The following is a 21,254-nucleotide window of genomic DNA, read 5'->3' as shown; positions in this document are numbered from 1 at the left end:
AGTGGGCCTCTCAGGCCCTTGCACCCGTGTCACTGCACCTGCTTCACTAATGATAGCTACTGACTACAATGAGAAGCAGGCTGTTTCTTCTGCCCTTTCTTAACAACAGGGGCTCCCCTATTATGCTACCCCCTATCCCTCCCATCTCTCTGATGCCCAAACCAAGGTGTCTCCTCTCCTTTAATTATCCCATCCCTTGGGCTATTGCCCCTAGGTCCAAAGCCACACTGGCATAGCAATTATGCACTAGTCCCCTAATTCAAGAAAGTAAGGATAGTATAACAGCCATAATTCTGCAGCTGCAGCACCAATGATACCTACATCTCTGCGAAACAGCCTTCCAACTCTGCCCATTCCTTGGGCCATCACTCCAAGACAAAAATTCCACATCTAGTCCACCCTATTCCCTAGGCTTTTAGACCTAGTTTGTGTGAAGTGAGGGTGACCTGGGTCCTAATGCCCAGAAGAAAAATGGGTCCACATCCCTTTTCATAGTAAGATAGTCCAGTGGCCAATTACCCCTGGCCCCAGTGCCACAGCATCTGCTGCACTAATGGACCCCTATAGATCACACCTTTGTTGGAGGCATCTCTCTGAGGAAGCTGTCTCTGTCCATTTGTGAATGGAAAAATATACCCCCACACAGTGTCCCCTCTTCTGGGTCATCTCTTTAGAACTATCATTTGATCCCGCTGCCACCACCTTCACTCATCGTTTTGCTAAATCTACCTGCCCTGGACCGTTAAATGCACACCTTGCGGTGTCGATACCTGAAAACGAAGGATGGCGGGTGTAGTGTCCTGAGACTATGTATGCTAGGACCCTTGCAGCTCTGGGTCGACTCAAAAAGGAATTACATAACTTGCTGGGAGGAGATAAGGTGTGGTTATTAACAGTTATGATATAATGAGAGTGCAGTGTGTGATTGTATGCTGAGGAATAAAGACATACAGTCCACAGCTTTGTGTGTGGTAATTTCCTTTGCATGCTCCCAGGGCTGCAGATCATGCAACAATGAGGGGGGGAGGGGCAGAGAAGGGTGTCCTGTGCTGTGAAGCAGAGAAAGCGACACAGCGCTAAAGAAGAAAACTGCCTTCTCACAGGGTACCTTCAACCAGAAAGAAAGGTAAATGTGTACAATTGGTTAATCACCAAATATAAAGGCTGCTTTGGAGCTAGTATAGGCCCTAATTGATGAAGTCACTTAAGCTTCAAAGGTGGCAAATGTTTATTCTTTCAGAGAGGCAATATAAGGGTGGTATCAGTGGAGATCGGAAGTCCGCCTTTTTAATGGACATATACAAAAATGTTTGTACTAGATAAAATCTGATTACTTATTACTAAAATGTATATTTTTAAAAGCACATATTTCATCTCAAACACTACATCATTTTGTGGCAGCCTATTTTATATTGTGTGTAATACAATTATAAAATAATTACATATTCAGTGTTTTCTGTCATATGCTCGGACCTCAAAGCACTATAAATAAACAAGTCACTATTCCTCACTGCACCAATCAGGATTTAATTCTGTGACTCTCTGATCACACACATCTGCAGTTATTGCATTAGCCAACTGAGGTTTCATAACATTAAAGCATATATTTCCTATTGATTACTTTAACTCTCATTTATGTTTCATTTAAGTTGTGTGTTATTTTATATGCAGTTAACTGAAGTGAACTAAAGGTAAAAAAACAACCAAATGCACAATATATCGTTATTTTTAGCCATGTATTTGACCCCTCTCCATACTATATGCTCACTGATCCTGCCATATGGCACTCAGTATTTCAATTCCCACACATTTTGCTTTTTGTACCTCAACTGGAACCGCGCCATTCGTGCTCACAGGCTACCTTCATTTACAAGTAATTGCAGACACATTTACGTCCTTCCTGAAATACAGCCACTGCCCCCCACGGGAGCGTGCCCCACAGTTTGAAAACTATTCTAGTTTGATGGTCCTCTTGTAGAATAGCACAGACCAATGAAAAGGTGCACCACCTTAATGTTCACTCGTAAATTGTAAGGAGCACCTTTATGTGCATTTTCCTGTAGGGACTTCATCAGAGGAAAGGGGAGCAAACAAGACACCGTAGGAGGAGGGCTGAAGCTGTTTCGCAGCAGGTGCAGAGTCTGCACTTTAAAAGCTGGAGATGAAGACCTGGCCCTTCACTGTCACATCACAGTAATCTTTGCTGTCAGTCAGTCTTCCAACTTGTGGGGTTCCACAGCGCCAAGACGCTCAGGCGAATGCAGCACTTAAATAATTAACATAACATAGCATTAGGGCACTAGTCCGACCGGTTTAATTGAAGCAGAGGAAGACTACAACCCCCAGAAGGCACGATTAATTTAAACAAGAGAACAGGAATGGAAACACTGAGCCCTGCCGACGTAGAACAAGATGGCAACTCTATTCCCAAACGCCTCTCCTGTTGCCTGGCTCGGAGCATTGCTCATGACAGTCTCTGAGGTGAGACCTCAGGCATCTCTCATGTCAGAGAGGGAGGCCGGGGAGGACCTGGAATCTCCCCTCGCCCCGGGGATTAAGGGATGTTCCACCGTTAATCCCGTCTCCATCCTCTCCTGCTGCTATCCCTTCGAGAGTCGGCGCACGTCTGTGTCTGACGTGCTTGAAAGTCCCTCGTCTTGCGCCGTAGAAAGGAAGCAATGGACGTGCAAAGGTATATCAGAAAAAAAGAAGCAGGGGTGTGTCTGGAAACCAGTGTTGGAGGAGAATATACACAGCCTTAAAATGAATTAGTTGGCCCATCGATGGCTAAGTGTTACATTTATTTACGTCTGACCTAGAGAGAGCTTAAGCATTCTCACCAGCATCATAATAAATACAAGCATTTGCAATGCGAATTGTCTCGCATTTATGAGAGTTTGAGCTATTGGCATTCTAAATGACAATGCCTTTTATTTCTGTGTTGTTGTACATGAATAAAAGGCATTGTTATTTACAATGCCAACAGCTTAAACTCTTCGTAAATGCGAGACCTATTGCACTTCAAATGTGTGCTAAAAAATTTTTTAAAAGCTTTAGGAGAGAACGATATATGAGAAAATAGCGCTCAGAGGCTGTAAATAAAGCCTACTGAGCAACAATACACGTAACAGGGGATGTCGCCATGGGAGGTTACAAAAAAAGACAAAGCGGTACTAAGGAGGGATTACTAAGCCTTTTGACCAATGAACAGCCACCGGTTACAGTGGACAATAACACAATCCAATGAAAAATGTGGGCGGAGCTTCAAGACCCAACCTCAATACAGCATGCCTCGCAGAGCAGGGCATGCACTGCCCAGGTTCGACCTAAAAAAACATATGTTAAAAATACAAATATAATTACATACTTAGAGAGACTTTGGGTCAGCTCTTTTCATTCATCGATCTGTTCAATAGTCATTCTCATCTTGCTTACGCCCACCACTACATAGAACAACATGTAGTGGATGAGCCCAGTTAACAACTGGATCACTTACTCTGTGAATGACTGCATGTTACCATAATTACAAGTCTACATCCGCCTACAAAAGATATGCACTTTGGTGCCAGACTTTGGGGCTAGATTATTCTATAATGCCACGCAACGCATGCACCAGTATTACCACATGCAATGATAAGGAGGTCATGGTGCAGAAATACAATCAGGGCCCAGTGGGCATGACAGACAGGCCTGTCAGGGCCAGAAGTGCTATGTATACCTAATAAATTGATGTAAACAATGTCACTCAACATAGTAGACAATGAAATAAATCAATGTCAGAAACATCAGTTAGTAATAATCAAGGAATCAGTGCACAGAAAAATGTGTAGTTGGACTAAGGACAGTCAAGTATATGGCAGAATGGTGGCAACGGGAAGAAGACATTCATATTATATGTGCATTGTGAGTTCTTTGGCATGTTAAGCCCATGGGAGATGTTGGTGTCGAGCTCTATAATCAGGAGTGACTCCTTGATGTGAAGTAGCCTTTCTCTGTCTCCTCCCCTGGTTGGCTTGTGAATCTTGTCAATGCCAAAGAAATGGAGGCGATCAGGATTACTTTGATGTTTAGTAAAGAAATGCCTGGCAACCGGATAAGTTTCATCATGATTCCTTATAACTCTTAGATGTTCCAAGATCCTCATCTTGACCGAGAAGGTGGTACTACCCACATACCAGTGCTTGCACGTACATTCTAATACATACACACAATAATCAGACGTGCACGTTAAGAACTGTAAGATTTTTCTCTTTGCCATTGGCTAGCTGGTAGGTGCTGCAATTAGTTCTGCTTTTTCAGTCCTTAAATGTACCACACCTTAAGAATCCCCCTACATTTTTTAGCCACCCAACCTTGGTCGATAGTTGGAAGTGGCTCTGTGTGAGGGTAATGTCCTGGCTCTCCTATATGTGGTGCTGGAGTGTGGTCCCACAATGGTCTTCATAATGGGGCCGGCCCTCAGGATTGTCCAGTACTTGTTTATAAGTTTCTTGACATGAATTGACTTATTGCTAAAGTCAGTAATGAATCACACAGTATTTGGTTTTTCAGTTTTCCCTCTCTTCTTGATAAAGAGGAGATTATCCCTTTTAAAGACTCTACTTTCCCCTTGGCCCGTGTTCAGTACCCTACTGGGCTTATCCCCTCTCATGGAATCTTCCCACCATGGTACTAAACTCAGCATCATATGTTTCCTTATTGGAGAAATTCCATCTGTAGGTGAGTAGCTCATCCCGCGGGATGCTTCCTTTCAGGTTGGTAGGATGATGGGTGGCTGCATGTAATATGCTATTGCCAGCTGTCTACTTCCTGTAGAGCTCCATTAAGAGTTGTCTTTCACTTAAAGTGAAATGGATGCCAAGATAGTCTATACAAGAAATGTTGTGATTGAATTAGAGATTGAGGTTATTCCTCTGTTTGGGATGCAGAGGGAAGTACCAGGGTGAAAAAGATAGCCATCTAAAGAAAGAGAATATAGCATGACCTCCGTTACCACCCTCAGACTTACCCGGCATGATCCACTCTGATTGTGCAACCAATAAAAAAGAAGGAAAGCAGTGCAGAAGACCCCCTGGCCATGGGAACAACAGAGAATCTATAGCCTGTGCTATGGGATATGGAATCAAGGAGCAGAACTGGTGATCAAGGGCACTGGTCTCCATGGCAAAGAGGTCCAACCAGTGAGTTCTGAACCTCTTGTCACCTCTCAAAAGATGTGAGGGGATAGACAGAGGGAGATTGAAGTGTGGCCGGTGTTGCCCATGACTGAATAGCAACACCACTGCACTGTGAGCTTGAAAATATTGATGATAAACAGATGAGGACGACTACATTTGCCATTAGGAAGAATCCAACAGTCCAATAGGCCACAGAAGAGATCATCTAGAAGAAGTTCATAGTCTGGCACCTATATCGTCTTACTTCATCTATTATTGTTAGAGAAATAAGAAATACAGTTTGTGCTCACTCGCCTTGAAAAAGTCCCATTGGGGACGAAACACGTGTCGGTTGAAGATCACGTACTTGGTTAAAAGCTTGTAACCACAATAATGACAACGAAAATATATCACATGACCTTGGACTTATGGACTGTCTTTTCTGGTTATTTGTCCTAAAACAGTGTTATTCAAAAAAATTGTTGGAGTGCTCCAGTATATTGTTTTTAAAATTATATTTTTAGTTTAGTATTTTTCATATATATTTTATTATCTGGTACTCAATGTTATTGATTATTGTTAATTGTTAGTTTTTAAAATTTAATTATTCATGTTTATTTTATAGTTTTTTTTATTTATATATTATGATTATGTTTATTATTTTGTATATTTATTTTAAAGTTTATGTTTACTTTGTTTGTAGGTTATAAAATGGAATTGCATCTTTTTTATATTATATGTATTTTTAAAGTAATTTTTAAGTAAATATATGTTTGAAGTTAATTACCGTTTATAATTGAAAATTCAATATACTTATCAAGGGCTAATATTTGGTCTTCTGTATTTTTGTAGTCCGTATTTTGTCCTTTGCAAAAAAAATCAGTAAAATCAACATTTTAGCTCTGATATTTCGTTTTACAACCAATTGAAGACAGGTGGGGTGGCAGGGCACCAGTTTCTTTTTAATTTGCTGGGCAGGAGATGATAAATGCAAGCCACAAGTTATGTCTGCGTGACAGAGAAAGGTAATACTGACTGGAATGGAAGGACACGGGATGGTGAAGGCAACTGCAGGACACCTAGAATAACACAGGATAGGAGTTGAGAGATGCGAAGCATGTGTATGTCTCCTCTTGGCATCTCTGCTCATGCACAGCTGTTGAAAACAAGAAGTATGCCGTTCATATAACAGGAGGGGAGGTAGGAATGGAAGTGTGTCTGCTCCGGATTGATCGGAGGGTAGGTCGGTCGCTAATCGTGTTTACCAACTCACAATGTATCGCAACACCATTGAGCGTCCGTTGATACCGGAGTGATTGGCTCCCATCACCAGCCTGCTTTGGGTTCTTCCCCCGAAGAGACACTGTTACGGTTGGTGTAACTTGGTAAGGGTATGGTTACTTATTTTCACATGTATATTAACTTCCCCTCAGTGAGAAGATAATAGGGTTTACCGATCCAGAAGAAATGACACGATCTCACAGATGCCAGTAGGCATGACACATGTAGACCTTACTCAACATATGCTCGATAGGTTTATTACATCCCTCTCTTGCAACATTGAAGGTTATTTTAATCATAACGTAGAACTCGCTAATTAAAGTTGGTTCTACAGGTTCTCATAGTTATTTTTAGCTCCCATTTTTCCCTGCACTCTACTCACACTTTTTACACACCACACATACCACACACACCACTCTTCATCATCGGCCAAGATCATAGGTAAAAGATCGGCAAAGAGCCCCATCGCGGGGCCCGTTGGGCATTGCAGTGCCGCCCCTACGTGGAGCTGCCTGATGAAGAAGAATAACATTCTTCAGGTGTGTGAGGGCTCTTGCTACTATTAGGAGCATTCCCCGCATGTGCCCTTCCGGTGAGGACAGCTCTTCCATTGCTACCTCTCCTTGCGTTATAGGAACAGCATACTTCTTGTTTTCACAGTTCATACCCTGGAGCACGTATGCTGGACCTTTTTTGTCCCCTGGTCCTCCTTGTCTTTGTTATGCACAGCTGATGACAGGAATGGAGGTGGCATACATAACATAAAGAAAAATCACAGATGGGTAACAGTGAAAAGGGGGGGTGTTTTTCAAGTTGGAGTGCTGAGTGGAATCATAGAGAACTCAAGCTTCACTTTCATTGTCTATTTCATGTCACTCAGAATCACTTGATGACAAACACCCCAGTTATTCACTGTCACCCATCTATAATTCCATATGTGTGCAGTATGCCCCAGCAGCAATCCGAACTAGATCACGGGAAGAAACTATGAAACTTGAAGGGAAGGGACTCTTTCCCACTTGTGATGTGTTGGTCTTCAGGTTGTAAATTGTCATAGAGAACAGAAGGAAAGCGCAAAGAGACAGCCTGAGATGTTGGCCCAGGTGGGTTCAGGGTGATTTAAAACGGGCAAAAGAAAGTAAATGAGATAGGATGAGAGGGAAAGAGCTAGAGAGTGAAACACATAAAGAGGAGAGAAAGAGAGAGAGGGTTAAAAAATGAGCGAGCGACAGACAACATGAGGGAACAATAGTGAAAACAGAACAAAAGTAACAAAGAAAGGGCAAGCATTAAAGACTGGGTATGAGATAGAAAACAGAGAGATAAATAAATGATTGTGTGTGTGTGAGAGAGATACAGAGAGGAGAGGGAGAGAGGCAGATGGAACAGACCTTAGACAACACAGGAATAAAAAAAGACAAACTGTGAGGAAAGAGGGGATGGGTACAAGGAAACCATTAACTGAAGAGAGAAGCCACAGTGAGAAAAGGAGGAGATTCATGCACAAATTCGGTTTAAATCATGATTTATTGAAGCAACATATGGGATTTGTTCCTAGGCCGAGTAGGGTTTGAATACTCATGTTCCATAGTTCATACATCCCTGCTTAACAATCAGTCCAACAGAGGGAAGGTGGTTGCTCAAGTTAGAAATGACCAACTATTTCAGAAATGGAAGACTGGCAGAGGTCAGAGGGTGTCTGTGCCACAGGGAGGAGCAAGCAGAAGAGAAAATTGTGCCTCTTGTGGAGGGCCTCAGGGTCACCTACCCCGTGCACCCCACGGAGATCATCGGGTTTGCCTGGGCACCACTGGTAGTCTGGCTGGTGTGCCAGTCTCGGCAAGAGGGCTGTTCCCAGGGCCAGGCTTGTGAACACAGGTATGGAGCACTGTCTAGGCCAGTGTTTCTCAAACTGTGGGTCGTGACCCACCAGTAGGTCTCAAGCTGATTTTTTGGTGGGTCTCAAAGTCAGAACTATAACTAAAGATGACTTTAAATTACCTGTATGAATCCAGCAGTTAGGAAAGCAAAACTGAAACACTTTATTGTAATGCTGTAGAGTGCTGGAAACAGAGATTTTAATAGGATCAAAACAAATCAAGACACTTACTTGGTGATCCACAAATGATAAATATTCACAGAAAACCAATTTCCACGCATTGTTCTTTCTGTGCTATATAGTTTTATCAGCAAAACTTTATTTCTGTGCATATTGAGTGCCCATGCTGATGGAAAATGTGCTGTCTATAAATGACAATCAGGGCCGGACTGCCCATAGCGGGAACCAGGCGTTTCCCCAGTAGGCTGCTAGGGTGGGGGTCCGTTTTGGGCCCCTGGGTGTATGTTTTGTTACTGGCGGTCGGCAAGATCGGCCCCCCTGTAACAAAATCGGCCGAAACCGGCCCTTGCAAACTGCTTGGCTGTACTCCCCCTCACCCCGGGATTTGGGGGGCGGCTGAGCAGTTTGCCAGGGCCGGTTTCTGTTCCCAGTCCGGCCCTGATGACAATGCGCTACCACACATTACATTCGAAAATCACCCCTTCTCATGTCCATTAAAGCTAGGTGGGTGGCAAACATTTGTTGTTCTAAAAGTGGGTGGTGATTCTAAAAAGCTTGGGAACCACAGCTCAGGGATCTGGCCATTTCGACTTTTCACTGCAGTTGTCATAGCAATGGGGATCAGCACGAGGGGGGATTGAAGGAGCCAGGCAAAGGCAGGAAGAGAGGGTGTGGGTGGGGGCGAGTAACATGATGAAGAGACAAAAAAACAGAGGCAGAAGGAAAGAGAACACGAAGGTAATAGAGGGGTGGAGGGAAATTAATATGGAATGAGATGAACGGAGAGAGACGATGGCGGGGGCTAACATCAAAGTAGACAAAACAGAGAGAAAGCAAGTGTTACAGTGTAGTGTGTGTGCATACAACTGCTCTGAAGGGGGCAGAGAACCACTAAACTAGATAGAGGTATATATAGACACGCGCCCGTCTAGAGAGTCGTAAAGAGGGTGAAGAAGAGGCGCGAAAGACGGGAGAGTGGGAAAGAAATATGTACAGTGCAGCCAGACGCAATGAAGCAAAGCGAGGCCATTCAGTGGACAGATGGCGGGACTCGACGAGAGGTGTGAGAGATAAGAGGGAGCGATAGGTGAGGCCGGGAGGAGAGGGAGGGAAGCGGCGAGGGAGAGGAGGGAAACTAAGCAGCAGCGGAACAGTGGGTAGAACAGAGGGAAAGGGGGCAGTAAAATCGCATAGCAGGTTTTAATGGCACAGGCAGCCCAGGGGACAGAGAGAAAGAAGGACAGAGAGATGGGGATACACGTGAGTGATACACAGAGGCAGACTGGGGACAGGTGAGAGATGGTGGACAGCGAAAGAGCGCGAAGCAGGTAAAGAATCCGATGTGTAAATGAAAACAAAAGAGATGCGGTAGAAACAGAAAAGGGCTCCTTGCGAGAGTAAAACATGAGGGGGTGAGGTGCCAGTGAAAGACAGAAAGAGAGGCAGCTGAGAGGGTCGCAAGGGCGACAACGTCCGCTGCAGAGGCTACCGAGAGATACAGAGTGAACATGAGAAAGAGAGGATTGGAGAGAGAGCAAATTTGGGTGTGAGATAGAAAGAGGGGCATGCGAGCGAGAGAGGTGTGAGGGGGGTGAGAGATAAAGAATGTGTCTGGTCAGAGATGCAGGAGGCGGGTAGGGCCGGGGAGTGAGAGATTGGAGTGTGGTTGGTGTGTTTAAGAAGCGAGAGGCAGAGAGAGTCTGGAAGAGCGAGAGAGACGCGAAGGGGCTGCTGATGCAGTGAAGTGATGTCGAGGGAGGGATCGTACGAGAGAGACGGGCAGGTGAGAGGCAAGAATGCTAGAGAGCAGGAGTAGAGAGATTGACGGAGCGAAGGGCGGGTGAGGGTGTGACAGCGGTATGCTTAGCGAGAGGGGGAGGGGGCGAGGCGGCGGGAGGGAGCGTGTGCTTTGAGCTCCAGATTATCCTACAATCCTCTTGTGCCTCCAGCAGGCTGCACCTGAGCCGGGTTACCTTAGCAACAAGCATCAGCGACCTTCAGGAAGGCAGCTCGGTGCGCAGTGGGCGCAGCAGGCGCATGGGCCGGTGCGCAGCGCCCTCGTCCCCTTAGCCAGTCTGAGGAAAGCTGCTCTGCCCATGTACTCACTTTTGCTGCCCCATGTAGGTTCGTAGGGAGCACCAGTACAAACGCAGAGCACGAGGGTGACCGCTCCTTAAGACTACACCCTCCAGTGCGATTCGAGAACTTCACAATACATGCATGCACCAAAAACATTTCGCCAGTGTGATGGTGATCGTAAGCTAACTAAGCCTTTCGATCAATTACAAAACAGCACTGACTAAACACCTAAACACATCATACCCGCTCTTGCGCATCACGGACCTTTGCACCGATTAGCCACATAGCTGGGGCACTGGAATTATGCGGCAGGGGAAGTCCAAAAAGCCAGCAGGGTTCAGTGTCTTATCCGGCAAGAAAAGACAAATTATGCAGCAGAATGTGGCACATTTTTTTGCTAGCATTATTTTGTATTTTTTACACTTGTTAACACGTTCTGGGCATTGGGCGCACCAGTTTGACACCTAAATATAACAATAAGCAACAGAAAGGTAACTAATCAACATTCGCAAAGGCCCTTCCACTGCACAGTAACTAACATGAGTCATTCGTTTTAGTAACTTTTGAACCGTTTGAGATGGAAATTATGTTTCTTTGTTAAAAGCTGCAGATTATGCACCAGACAATAGATTATAAAGCAATTGCAGCAAATCTATAACTATGCAAAAATAGGAAGCAGACGGACAATCGTAATCGTATAATTCCAGTGGTCCTTTCCTTCATATAGTGTTCCGATCCCCTTGAGAAGGCGGTGAAGCGCTTTCAGTGAGACCAACTAACCATCTGACAGCAAACATTCTCCTAGGCAGGGGGACCCAATTTAGACAAATGTCATACAGCTGCCTGAAAGACACTTTGAAAATCCAGCATAACACATTCAATCACGGTGTCACTGGGTGTGGATTACATCAGAACTCACACATCAAGGCAGGGGTTGTGCTGGGAACGAAACACAACCCTGTCAAAGTTTGTCAGACCAGCACTTCTATTGCATGTAGCGAACGAGCGCAGCGAGAGAGCCTGGGCGCTGCAAGCGGTGTATGGTAGGTTCTTCCGACCCCCAAAAATGCTTTAAAAAAATGGCAGATATTGTGCATTTTATAACTCATTTTTCATAATTGAACCTTGTCTAATCCCTGGATGGAGACTGGAGACATGACCGCATGGCTCACTGAATGAATGAATGAATAGTTGATTGGGTGAGGAGTGGGTGATGAATTAATTCAAGAATGGAAGACAATAAAGACTTTTAGCAACGTGGACCAAATGGTCTAAATGCACTGACCAAGGGCTGATGCTCTGGTTTCATTTTATCTTTTGAATTAGAAAATCATCCTCCGCAAACACTACTACCGCCCCTCATAGAGAAGCATGCACGGCCTGGAAGAAACTAAGACAGTGCACTGATTTAGCACATCAAATAAACACAGACTACTAAGTGTTGAGCTCAAATGGGAGAGAGAAACAGATAACCTTTTGGTGCAAAGTGAAACCTTCCACTTTCCCACATTGTGTGATCCTATGCAGTTACTTTTTCCACTTTGACTCCTTTTCCCTCATCATCACATGAGCGCGCTTTCAAACACATCAGTTTAGGGTGTGTGCTGCATATAGAAGACAGTAATGTTACTCCATTTATGGAGATGCTCAGGGACACACATAGGAGGCAAAAGATAACTGAATTCTCTCTTGGATCACTAATAGTATCATATTTCAGGGAAGTGGCAGAGGGGCATGAATGTTTCCAAGTTCATGATTAGAATCACTTTTAACAATTGTCACGCAAAGCCATGGTTTAATTTAACACACAACTGAAATGGCTTGCAATGATCTTATTATAAAGAAATTTGCTGTTTTTAATTTTAAAGTGTCTTAACCTCATGTGTTCTGGACTCTGTGAGCCAAGCAACAGCAGACCCTCACCTCCCTGTCCCCTGAACATCAGCGCTGCTGGTGGCGGCCCTGAATGAGACAGGAACCAACCAAAAGCAAAAATAAATGGTTTTGAAATAGGCAAAAACATTTGCTTTGCATAGTTTGTAAAGCACCAAGCGCAAAAGACCGCAGCAACAAAACCAGCCCACAACAGCAGTAAAACCAGGCATCACCCTGCCAGGCCACTGGGAAATCACCCGCTGTCCAGCACTGCCAGATCGGGCATGAATATCTTCAAGGTATGTTGATGTGGAGTTAAAATTTGTACAACTACACTTACATATGCATACTTACTTGACGACATAGTGGTAGTCGATATGCAATGCTCAATGTTTTTGCAGAAGGATATTTTATTACCGTGAGGGGAGGCCGATAAATCTAGTAGAAGATAGCCCCTAATTGTTTGTGAGCTGAATTCTTTGGCACCCAGGCATTTTATAGCAATAGTCTTTTGCAATAACCTGTGAGGCCCAATTTTAAATTCTGGTAGCATCACCCACAAGGCGCCTAGTGGGCTTTTTATGGTTTAGTCTATTGGCAAATCGACCCTAGCACCGCTGGAGCAATAATATTGTAGTGGTATTTCATGAGGGAGGCAGGAAGAATGTGGATACTGCATGGTATATATTTTGCTCCTACATTCGAGGAGCGCATCATTGCACATTGCCACTGGGTACAAGCAAGATAAACTGAGCTTCCTGTATGACGGTTTCCTCCCCTGACTGACTGGTCTACTGCTGCAAAGCAGCCATCTTGAAATGGTGGCTTTCTATGAAACTTAATCAAGAGCTGTTCACATGCACGGAAAGTGGAACACTCTGGCAAGCGGAGTGTCAATCAATCTAGGCTTTCTTTATTTGTACACACAGCATTATTATGTTTCTTTTTGTTATAGAACTGTATTATTAACAACATTGTAAAACTACATTTGCATAAAACATAACTAATTTGAAGGATGTCTTTTAAGGCAGATGGATTTTGTCATGAACATCTGTAGCTTTCACCTGAAATAGAGTGCAGGTCATGCTAAAGAAAGAAACTGAAGGCATCATAGGCCCCTGAGACACAGTGTGGGTGCATCAAGAGAACATCACCTCCAGTGGCCTAATTCCACTCGCCCCTACGACCGCTCCAGAGCACCACGGCTCCCTGCTGAGGTCCAGGCACCTCCATGGAGTGCTGCTGCATTGCGCCTAACGTACTTAGGACACATGGCGACCTCCTTGGCTCCCAAATTGATGTTCCGTATCACAGGGATCTCCAACAGGTCGACCATGAGCTACTAGTAGCTCGCTGCCTGCCCCTGGCAATCTCAGCTGGTTTTAAAACATGCAGCTGCCCTTTTGCTGAGGAAGCACTTTCAAACATTGTGCACCCCGTCCTGTGAGGCCCAGCAAACTCACAGTGCAGAGTACCCTCGCCTGAAAATGTTCTTTATTTCTCATTCGTTCTCTCTCTCTCTCTCTCTCTTTCTTTTTTCCTTTCTTTCTCTACTCCCCTTCCTTGGCTTTTTCTCTTTCTTTTCTTTCAAGCCGTTCCAATCTTAATTAATTTTTTCTTTTTCCATCTTAATTCATTTTTTTTCCATCTTAATTCATTTTTTCATCCCTCTTTCTTGCTTTCTTCCCTTTCTCAGTCTTACTCTCTTTCTTCCAGTCTTCCTTTCTTTCCTTTTGGCTTGCTTTTCTCCTTTTTCATCTTTTCTTCCCTTCTCTCCCTTCTCTTTATTGCTGTTTTTATTTCTTTACATTTCGCTTCTCCATTTTTTCTCTACATTTCCCATTTCTCTTTCTTTGTTCCTTAATTCTGTTTCTTCTACTTTCTTTCTTCTTTACCTTTTTACTTTTTTCTTGTTCTTTCCTTCTTTCTATACTTATTTTTCTTTATTTTATCTTCTTCTTCCTTAACTTTCATTCACTATATTTTGTGTGTTTCGTTGCTTCCACTCCTTTCTTTTCTTTCTTTTTTCTGCTGCTTTCTTTCCTGTTCCTTATTTATTACTTTTCTATTTCTTTTTCCACTTTATTTCATTCCTCTTTCTTTAATTTTACTTCTGTTTTCTCTTCATTTTTTTCTTCCCTTCTTTTTTGCTGCTTTCTTTTTGTTTCTTACTTTCTATTTGTCTGGGGTTTTTCAGTCTCCATGTCTCTTTCTTCATTCCTTTCTATTTCTCCCCTTCTTTATTTCTGCCCTAGCTCCCTACTTTTCTTTTGCCATATCCTTTCTTTTAATTCCTTGTTCCTTTGTCTTCCCTCTTCATCCTTTTCTTGTTCATTTCCTTTTTTTGTCGCTCCTTTGTTTCTTTAGGCACACTTAGCGTTCATAGACCCCACAGGCAATCCTTTTGTGATACAGCTAATATAACAATGATGTATGCTCACTGGAGCACAATAGGGTATACTTGAATTGTGGTGCTTAAGTTATGTACCCTTTCGGAATCGGCAGTAGCTCAGGAAAGTTTTAATGATATGAGGTAGCTCTCACTATAAGAAAAGCTGGAGACCTCTGTTCAGTGCTTAATTTGAGCCGGTGGTTTCCGGTGCTCGGCGCCAGCACTTAATTGTCAACACCAGCATTTATGACAGTCTGCCACACGGTGGCGCTGTCTGACTAATTTAGGGATGAGCACAACAACAGTTAATTATTAATTAAATATATGTTTTAAAAATGACTAATACCTGTCACCAAAGCCATTCTTATAGCTTTGGGGCCTAAAGTAGTCCGAATTGTCACACTTGTAGGAGTGTGATGGTTAGTAGGTGTTTTGGTACTATCATTGGCAGCATGGCAGGGTCAATTTATGGTGCAAGCTGCAGTGGCCTCCTGACGATAGCCTTGGCACTTATTTTTTTACAAGTTAAGCACCGCCTCTGTTCTACCTCTATAGAATGCCCACCTAAAGCAGCATAAACCCACTGGACGTGTTATTTGACAGCGACCCCATCATTTACTCCAAAAGTCAGCACAACTGACCTCCAAATATTTGTTTAGTACGCTCTCCTCAAAGATTTGCCTTTTTTCTAGAAGCTGTGATTTCCATGCTTAGATACATAAATGTCATCTCCTCTGACTTTCAAAGAAAGACTCTCGCCAACCTCTAAACAGTACAGAACCTTGCTGTACTGTGGAGCTCATGTTTTTTTAAGCTGCGGTGAGGACTTGGTGACCTCTGATCAAGGAAAGAACAGGACGTCACTAGGCACCTCACAGCTGCACCACAGAATCTCTCGATAACGTCTTTCAACTCTTCCAACTATCCAGACATCTGAGCTCAGCCACTCAACCATCATGTCTTCTGCCTAGCTTATTAAAAGGTTTGGGTCAGATGACTTCATTCACAGCACAGAACACTTCTAGATTCTTTCCCAGCCCCCCAAGTTCATTTGAAAGTTGTCTTTTAAGGCAGATGGATTTTGTCATGGACATCTGTAGCTTTCACCTGGAATAGAGTGCAGGTCATGCTAAAAAAAAGAAACTGAAGGCATCATGAACCCCTGGGACACAGTGTGGGTGCATCAAGAGAACATCACCTCCAGTGGCCTAAGTCCACTTGAAAATGTACCTCCTCTGATCGCGTTTGGCTAAGCGAAACACTAACCATTTTAGGCCTGCCATTCCTGTGTCACATAAGCCTATCTAGTCTGTTCTTTCAGCTGGCTGAGAAGATGCCTAAAACTGGTTTACATCACCGTCCAACCCATTGGCTAAAGGACGGTGAGCTCTGTTTTTTCATGAAGGCTGACTGTCATACAGCGTAGTAAATATTAATAATCCTTACCTCCCTGCATTGCTTCTCAGATTAGAAGGCAAAAGCAACCCTGCAGCGGAATGAACAGAGAAAGGAAATCCTCAAATCGAAACTGACTTTTGCCCCGAACAGATCTTTCTCAGATCCTTCTGAACTTGGAACTTGCAACCAACAAATGTCAGAACTCAACTCATCCTCATAACCCTCACGAAACACATAAAAACAAACACATTCTGCCTTTTCCTCAGTTCAGTCCTATCTCCCCAATTTACCCTTCCTGAAATCCCATTCCATAGTTCCCCTCCCCACCGCTTGTTTACTGACTTATGAAGCAACTTAGGAACCAGACGTCCAAAGAAATGTTGTGTTTTATTAGTTAAATGCCATCGATTGGGTCACTGTTTCGTTCGTGTTTCAATATAAAGCGCCTAAATACATGTGGGTGCTAGCGCACTGCATAAGAAGATTGAACAAATAAATGAAGCCTTGGCCATCATGAAATCTTTATGCATGTAGTTCAATAAATGATTCACAATGCACATAGCAACTACACTTGGATTTATATGTGCACCTAAATATCTCCTGTAATTGGACCAACCTCAAGCTGATCCAGAAACACCACAGCAGCCACAAAAAGAAGATCCTGAAATCGATCACCACTGGACCTTGCCAGAGTGCCAATAATATCTCTGTATGACCGTCTTCTCCTCTGCCCCCCTGAAAGTGCCCGAGGCAGATACCATCTACTTGTAGCAATTTACAAAAACAAAAATAGATAAATAAATAACACCTGACAACTTGAACTATGACATTTGCTGGGGGAAGCCAATAGGATCTAGTGTATGAACTGACATTTTGTTACAAAGAAAGAATGATAAAACCATGGAATGAGGAGGAAATAATATGAGATTGTAGAGTGGCTTGTATAAGAAGACGTTCCCCACTACAGTATTTATGTGAGGGAATTAGTCTTTTGTTTGAGATCCTAAGCAATTTGTCACAGTTGTGACTCTCAATGACCACAAGAGAGCAGGGAAGTAAAAGGTGTAGGATGGAGAGCAAGGGTGAAGGGAATACAGACATTGAGATAAGGAGTAGTGTGATAAGGGACCAAGAAAGACAGTAAGAGAGAAGATACGTTTTAGGGAAGATGTGATCAAGAAGTGAGACAATCAAGGGCAAAAGCGTAATGCTAAGAGAAAGTCATGTAGGAGAGAAAATAGAAAGGCTGTAGTGATAAGGGTGACATACTACAATAAGTACTGAACATAGTAGACATACAAGTTCTGGATAAAAAGAGTAAAAGTGGCTACGGCAAATGAAACATTGAACGATATATTAATTCCAAAAAATGAATTTGCCTTTCTTAGAGGATCAAATCTAAAGAGATCTGGGGCATTGAACAAACTGTGGCAATAACAGAGGCCCATCCGGGCATGTGTAACACAATCAAAGAGCTCAGTACCATGGGACCAACACAAGAGTGAAGAGAAGGAAAGAACCTTACCCTGGAGGAATAGCTGCCCGGGTGCTCAAAATGGCTGCCCTCCGAGTCCCTGGACGATTAAGATTGTTCTGTCCTGGAAGCTGTGTGGTGGCAGGGGCACTCTGACTCCGGGAGAAGGTGTTTACTTGTGTGCCACTTGGTGTCCGCACCTGTTCCATCTTGGTTGTCCCTCCAGTAGGCGCGCTGGCAGTAGACCACAGCGCTGTTCCACTGAAGGTGCTACTTTGCCGGACAGTCATGGTCCCAGTGCCATTGCCAGAATATACCTTCCTTCTCTGAGATGCCAAAATAGCATTGGAGGCCGCCCGGGTACTGTTCACAAGCAGGCACTGCTGGCAGGAGCAGGGCTGGCCAGAGTTTGTGCCCACAGGCCAAGACTGTGACTTGGGAATGGAGCCCATGGTGAGCGGGTAAGCTAGGTCCATGCGTCGCCGCAAACGGCGCTTCCGTTGCGTCTGGCGGTTTACTTGGGACATGCTGTTGAAGTAGACTAAGTAGCAGAATCCCAGAGAGGACAAGTCAAGCCAGGGGTGCTGCTTCTCATAGGCATTCTGGATGGTGATGCAGATGTCCATATCGTACGGTGTCCAGGAGCCATTGTCGTTCTCCCACTCCCAGACAATCCCTTTCCCCGGCGCCGAGGATGGGTCATAGAAGTTCCTCCTCACTGGACGCATAGTCCCTGTGGAAGAAAACAAAGAGAAATGTATGAGGTTATTTTTCATCACATAGTTTGTATTCAAATTTTCTCTTTACTACTGCTTTCAAAAAGATCCATATTTATAAAATAAGGATGCCAACCGAGCATTAAATCAATTCTTTACAAAGTGTTTAGTTTCACGTATTGTATTTTGATTTCTTTATTTTCATTCAGGGTTTCGTTTATAAGTGAAACATATAAAAAAGTATTTATTTTATAATAGTGGATCTATTGGGAACCTTTTGTCCTCACGTGTTTCAATAAAAGGTGACCAATACAGGTTATTCAAGACCAGGAGCTATGTGTCAGATCTCTAGCACAACAGAGAGGAATAACATGAGACTGTCTTTTTTTATCTTCAGTGTTTGTCCACTATAGTTCTGCCTCTACAGTGGGGTGGGGCATTTTCGAATGCATTTCTATGACTTAACATGCTGTTATTATTAATTGTTGAATGTTTAGGCGCAGTCTGCCATTAGTATGACATTGCAGCACTTTTCAGTAGTCCATGACATGACTTCCCAGTCGTTTCCATCGCAAACTGGAGTTTGATTTGATTTTGTGAAAGTGTGTGGTCAGGAGGGTGGGCATCATTTTTAAAGAGTTGCTCATCTTGTTTACGTATGGCCTCAATAAGTATGGGTGGTTATTGCCCTACAAATGTACATGTATATTAATTAGCTGACCATAGCAGGTGCAATAGGATGCCTGTATAACCAGTTAATTGCCTAGTAAGGCTGTGTTCAGTGTATGTTCAGTATTCTGCTTTATGGGTGCTCTTGAAAAGTGGTGTGCGGTATGTCTGGTGGGAGATGGTGTTGCGATTGTGCATCTTAAATCAGCCCGTTTCAATATATTAGAACAAAGGAATGTTGGGAGCTCCACAGAAGACAATGAAGTGCTCAAGGCTAATAATGGCTGGCATAACTCCTATGCTTCAACATTTCAGTATTTGTGTTTGTGTTTTCCCCTTTTTAATTGAGAACATTCTACCCTTAGTGGGTGGAATATTCCAAAAGCCTTATAGAGCTTTTGCAAAGGGTTACACTGGTTGTTAAAGGCCCTGTCCCTCGTAATAGGCTCTCACCTGAGGCTCGGGTTCAGGGCCTTTAATACCAGTATAGCCCTCGGCAGAGGGCTATAAGGCTATTTTAACAACTTGCAGCAGTCTATGTGGCAGTCTGTTGGATATTTTAGACACATATTTCTGAGTACCACTTGTAAACACACTTATGACCAGGTGTTGCATATCCTTGGTTAAGATATCCTTGGTTATTGTTTCTGTTGATGTCTTTTTTGGCAGTAAGACTCAAGCTATGTAACAAACCAAAAGTCTCATAGTATAACAAACGTTTAGCATGACATATGCCATCTGAAAATACATTTTGGGTCTGAAGTGTTCCTCATTTTGAACTAGCCCATGTGAGGAAGGTGAGCATCCTGGTGCAGTCAATGTTGCAAAGTGACCCACCATAGATTAGCCTGAGAGATACACCAACAACTATCTTGGATTCAAGTTGGAGTCCGATGTATTTTATACAAAAATAAAGCCCAACTCGATTGGATCAATACAAGAACCCTCCCGTCGACCTAAGGAGAAAATAATCTTTATGTGTTAAAGAACTCTCACCCACCAAGGGTACCACTTGGTGGCATGCTTCATCATAGAGTTCCTACCTGTTCCGTTACAGAACGGGAAGTGGTACAACCTGTGAAGTACACAGTGGCACTTTGTTGGAAAAGGAATAGGGTAGTGCGTGGGGGTAGAGATACTCTTTAAAACCACCTGTCTGGTTGCCCTAACGTTTTAGGGCCCAATTCCGATCTCGCTAGGAAAGCCCTCCGTACGACTCGGGTCCGGAGGGCTTTCCAAGCGAGACGTGCTTTGGGAGTCTGAACGAGTGAGTACGATGCGCCGTATGCTTACGGACTCGGAACTCTATGGGAGCCTGTGTACAGAGTAGACGCATACACAGGCTCCCATAGCAGAAAGGGGGTGGGTGGGGAAAAGCATACACCCTGTGGCGGGCGTGCATGCCTGGATCAGGGGGGCCATGGGCACACCCCCGTTATTTGGAGGGTCCCAAGTGAAGGGGGGCCTGCTACGGCCCCCGAGGTACGCTTCCGACAGCTGTTTCGTCTCGCTGAGACCGAGGCAAAGCGGCTGTCCGAATCACACATCGTACTCGCTCGATCGGAATTCGGCTCCATAGCGCAGCACGTTTCGGCTACGAACGAGTCGTACAGACAGGTTCGGGTCCCGGAAACAGTTCGGTCGGCGCGTACGCAATCTTCGCATCGTACTTGGTCATTCGGACCTGTGTACGATTCGGTCGTAAACAAGGACTATGAATCGGATCCAGGAAAGCCAAATCTGATTCGGAGGCCTTCTAAACGTCATCCGAATTGGGCCCTTAATCTGGGCGCCAGATGGTATGATTAAAAATGGGAAAAGTTCGGAAGTCCTGGGCTCTTGTTACCCCTACTTCCTCTTAGGGACAACATGTTTCTGCTACTTATGTTCCTAAATGCTGTGGCTTTTGTCAGGACCAATTATACCACCACAATCCACACCTATTCCATAATGCTGACGTAACTAGAGAATTTAGCATACATATGTCAAGCACACCTAAACCACCTATTTGGCGTCCATAAATGGATATGTATTAAGGCACTTAGTAGTGCTCCATAGGTACATGGAGGAGAGGCGTGCCTATTGTCACACAGACTCCAAGGTCCGCTCCAGGCCTGCTCACCTAGAATACCTCTGTCTCCTCTGTGGAGATTCT

At 44.0% G+C, this 21,254-nt stretch overlaps 1 protein-coding gene across 2 annotated transcripts in view; it reads right to left on the bottom strand.

Moving 5' to 3' along the window:
- DTX1 (deltex E3 ubiquitin ligase 1) overlaps window positions 1-21,254 on the bottom strand; it is a 313,999-nt gene that overhangs the window by 181,885 nt on the left and 110,860 nt on the right. For both annotated transcript variants that reach the window (XM_085636106.1, XM_085636107.1), the window contains exon 3: window positions 17,766-18,447. In XM_085636106.1, coding sequence (XP_085492232.1) covers window positions 17,766-18,447 — 682 coding nt within the window. The remainder of the gene's footprint in view (window positions 1-17,765; window positions 18,448-21,254) is intronic.

The sequence above is a fragment of the Triturus cristatus genome, chromosome 11 (genome assembly GCF_964204655.1).
Source record: "Triturus cristatus chromosome 11, aTriCri1.1, whole genome shotgun sequence".
Taxonomy (NCBI): Eukaryota; Metazoa; Chordata; class Amphibia; order Caudata; family Salamandridae; genus Triturus; species Triturus cristatus.
This window is presented reverse-complemented; position numbering and strand designations above follow the sequence as displayed.